The sequence below is a fragment of the Lolium rigidum genome, chromosome 4, assembly GCF_022539505.1.
Source record: "Lolium rigidum isolate FL_2022 chromosome 4, APGP_CSIRO_Lrig_0.1, whole genome shotgun sequence".
Classification (NCBI taxonomy): domain Eukaryota; kingdom Viridiplantae; phylum Streptophyta; class Magnoliopsida; order Poales; family Poaceae; genus Lolium; species Lolium rigidum.
In genome coordinates, this window is record NC_061511.1 from 37,435,645 (window position 1) to 37,438,160 (window position 2,516).

A 2,516-nucleotide genomic window follows, 5' to 3' on the forward strand; every position below is an offset into this window, starting at 1 on the left:
GGCTCTCGAAACGAAGGACAGTGAAGATGGACAGTGGAGGAAAGATATAGACAAAGCTGTTTCATGGTACCAGCAGTTTGCTGGCTTCCAGGTCGTCGAGGAAGTACGAGGTAAACCGGTAACTTCTAGTGCTGTGCTGAAGGAAAATCACGTTGTTTCCTCCTGACAATTGCGCTGTTTTCCTCAAGGTGTGAGATTCATCTTTGACAAAGTTGACTCGCAAGCTCCCGAGAAGGAGTTCTCGATGGTCTTGAACTTTGACAAAGACTCTGAGGAGCTGCTGAAGGATTTGAACCTCGCTAACGATCTACCCAAGTTTGTAAGAATAACCCGAGAAAGGATCCAGGCTGCTTTGATGAACGGTACCCAATATTTAGTTTTTTTGCAACGAGCATAAGTTCATAAACATCTCAAATCAGTGCAACAAACAATCTGCATGTCCACCCTTTACTGTTCTGTGTTGGTAAGCTTAAACATGCCTGTTTCCTCCCAGTAACCATGTGTACATTCGTGACTCTTTGATTTTGGTGTTTGAGGATTGCTGAAATCAGATGTAGATGTTCGGAATGATCCAGTGCGTTATTTTCACGTACAAGATTGGGTTTTGTATGCTCTCATGAACCGTGCACATAAGCTTTCATCTTTAAAATCTTTGATTTTGATTACTTTGATTTCCACAGGGACTCTTCCTGTAAGCACAACTGTTTGTCCAGATGCTTCCCCTCTACCAATCTCATCTCCGCCAATGATGTCAGTTGATTCTAGTAGCAGAAATGATGCTGATCAAAGCCACTCCCAAAGTAAGAACAAGAAGAAGGCTCTTCCTGCTAAGAGAAGAGCTTCTGCCTTGTCGGCAGCATCTCCTGGCTCTGTGCGTCGCTCCCACGCTTTCCGGTAATTTGTTTCATCTCTTCTAGATATGTTTCAGGTTTCTGTGTAGATGAATCACTAGCAGAGTACTTCCCTGTAAACTGATTTAGTAATGATTTCTCGCTAAATGTCAAAGCACCCCAAAACTTGGTATGACCATTGTGAATTGACGGAGCTAGGTAAAATTGACGAAGCTAGATTAGATAGTGCTGGTTTTCCAACTTTCATTGGGGTCAGCTAACCCCAGTGCCCTCATGCCATCTTCATTTGTACATTTGAGGCTAGGCGATGATTTTCAGTTACCACTGGGTTAGTATCCTGTCGCAGCAAAAATGGCAATCTATGGCAGTAACTGTATGTTGCGTTATATTTTAAATTATACTGTAGACTAGCCAACCATTGTTATTTTCAATTATACTGTAGACTAGCCAACCAATGTTATTTTCAGTGAATGTGCAACATTTACTTTTTTTATAGTAGAAAATCCAGCGAGAAATGGGAATTGCATTCACAGATCGTACTCTTCAACACCCCACGCTGCATTTCCGTTCAGTTCAGCCAACGAGCAGGCACTCTATTTTGAGCCGTGTTATGCAAAGCCCACACGACATATTCACGGAGGAAAACAGGCGAGTCCTCAAGGATGAATAGTTTAAGAGAAATAACTTTTTTTTGCATCGCCTTTGCTCAGGGAAACATGTGAGTCCTCAGAGGAAGCAGACCCTGACCCTGGAACACTAAGCCCTGACTGATGACTGCGTCTCCTGCTCTTGCTGCCCTGTGTAAACACGATCATATATTGTCCAGTCCCCTTTAACTAACGCAAATGACTGGCTTGGAGAAATATGCAGATTTCTTTTGTTGTCATAGTCGATTGTTTCGAACAAACATTTGTTAAGTTTGTTGTTGCGTTGTGATCGTAAAACTCTGGGCATGCACGAATGTTGATGTACTTCTGTATGTGGTTTGTGATATGCAATGTATGTATTGCTGAGCTGTTGAGTACTAGTCCCTATGTGCAGATTAGTAGAAGTTTTAGCTTCATCTAAGTCAATCCTATTTAAATTTGATCAAGCTTGTGGAAAATGCTGCTAATACATTTGATATTACATATATTTTATGATGAAACTAATTTTATCAACACACCAGTCAAGCTTACCACTACTATTGTGCCAATGATTCGTGTACTGCGCTTGTGCACTATTCCCGAGGTGTCACTTGTGGAGAAGATGAATTTTTAGTTGTGGTGTTTGGTCCGTTGCTACAAGGTGGACTTTTCTTTTCTGTATTTTTTTAGCTATGTGTATCTGTATTGTCCTTAGGACGTTGCGTTGTTGCAGAGGTGGTTGTATATGATATTTTCATGATATTAATATATTCTCTTTATCAAAAAAATAATTTGTGTACTGAGAGTCTACGAGGGTGTAAATGTAAGTTCACGCCAACCAAACATAGTACTACCTCCATACCGGATTAATGGGCAATTACGCACTTCGAGAAATAAGTTTGACTACTAATTTGATCAATAAAATATAAGATATATCACAAAAATTATGTTATTGAAAACTTTTTTTGAATACGAATCGAATGGTATAATTTTTGTGCCACATGTCTCATATTTTGTTGACCAAATTTATAGTTAAACT

At 40.0% G+C, this 2,516-nt stretch overlaps 1 protein-coding gene across 1 annotated transcript; it reads left to right on the forward strand.

The window, feature by feature from the left end:
• On the forward strand, positions 1-1,853 carry LOC124648986. The gene is made up of 4 exons (XM_047188670.1): positions 1-110; positions 189-362; positions 681-894; positions 1,562-1,853. The coding sequence occupies exons 2-4, from the start codon at positions 245-247 to the stop codon at positions 1,620-1,622; spliced, it is 393 nt and encodes a 130-aa protein (XP_047044626.1). The 5' UTR covers positions 1-110; positions 189-244; the 3' UTR covers positions 1,623-1,853.
• Positions 1,854-2,516: the final 663 nt, after the last annotated feature.

Coding starts and splice junctions, on each gene's coding strand:
- LOC124648986 (XM_047188670.1), top strand. CDS start 245: ATGGTCTTGAACTTTGACAAAGACTCTGAGGAGCTGCTGAAGGATTTG. Junction 363..680: donor CCAGGCTGCTTTGATGAACG/GTACCCAATATT, acceptor TGATTTCCACAG/GGACTCTTCCTGTAAGCACA. Junction 895..1,561: donor CGTCGCTCCCACGCTTTCCG/GTAATTTGTTTC, acceptor GCCTTTGCTCAG/GGAAACATGTGAGTCCTCAG.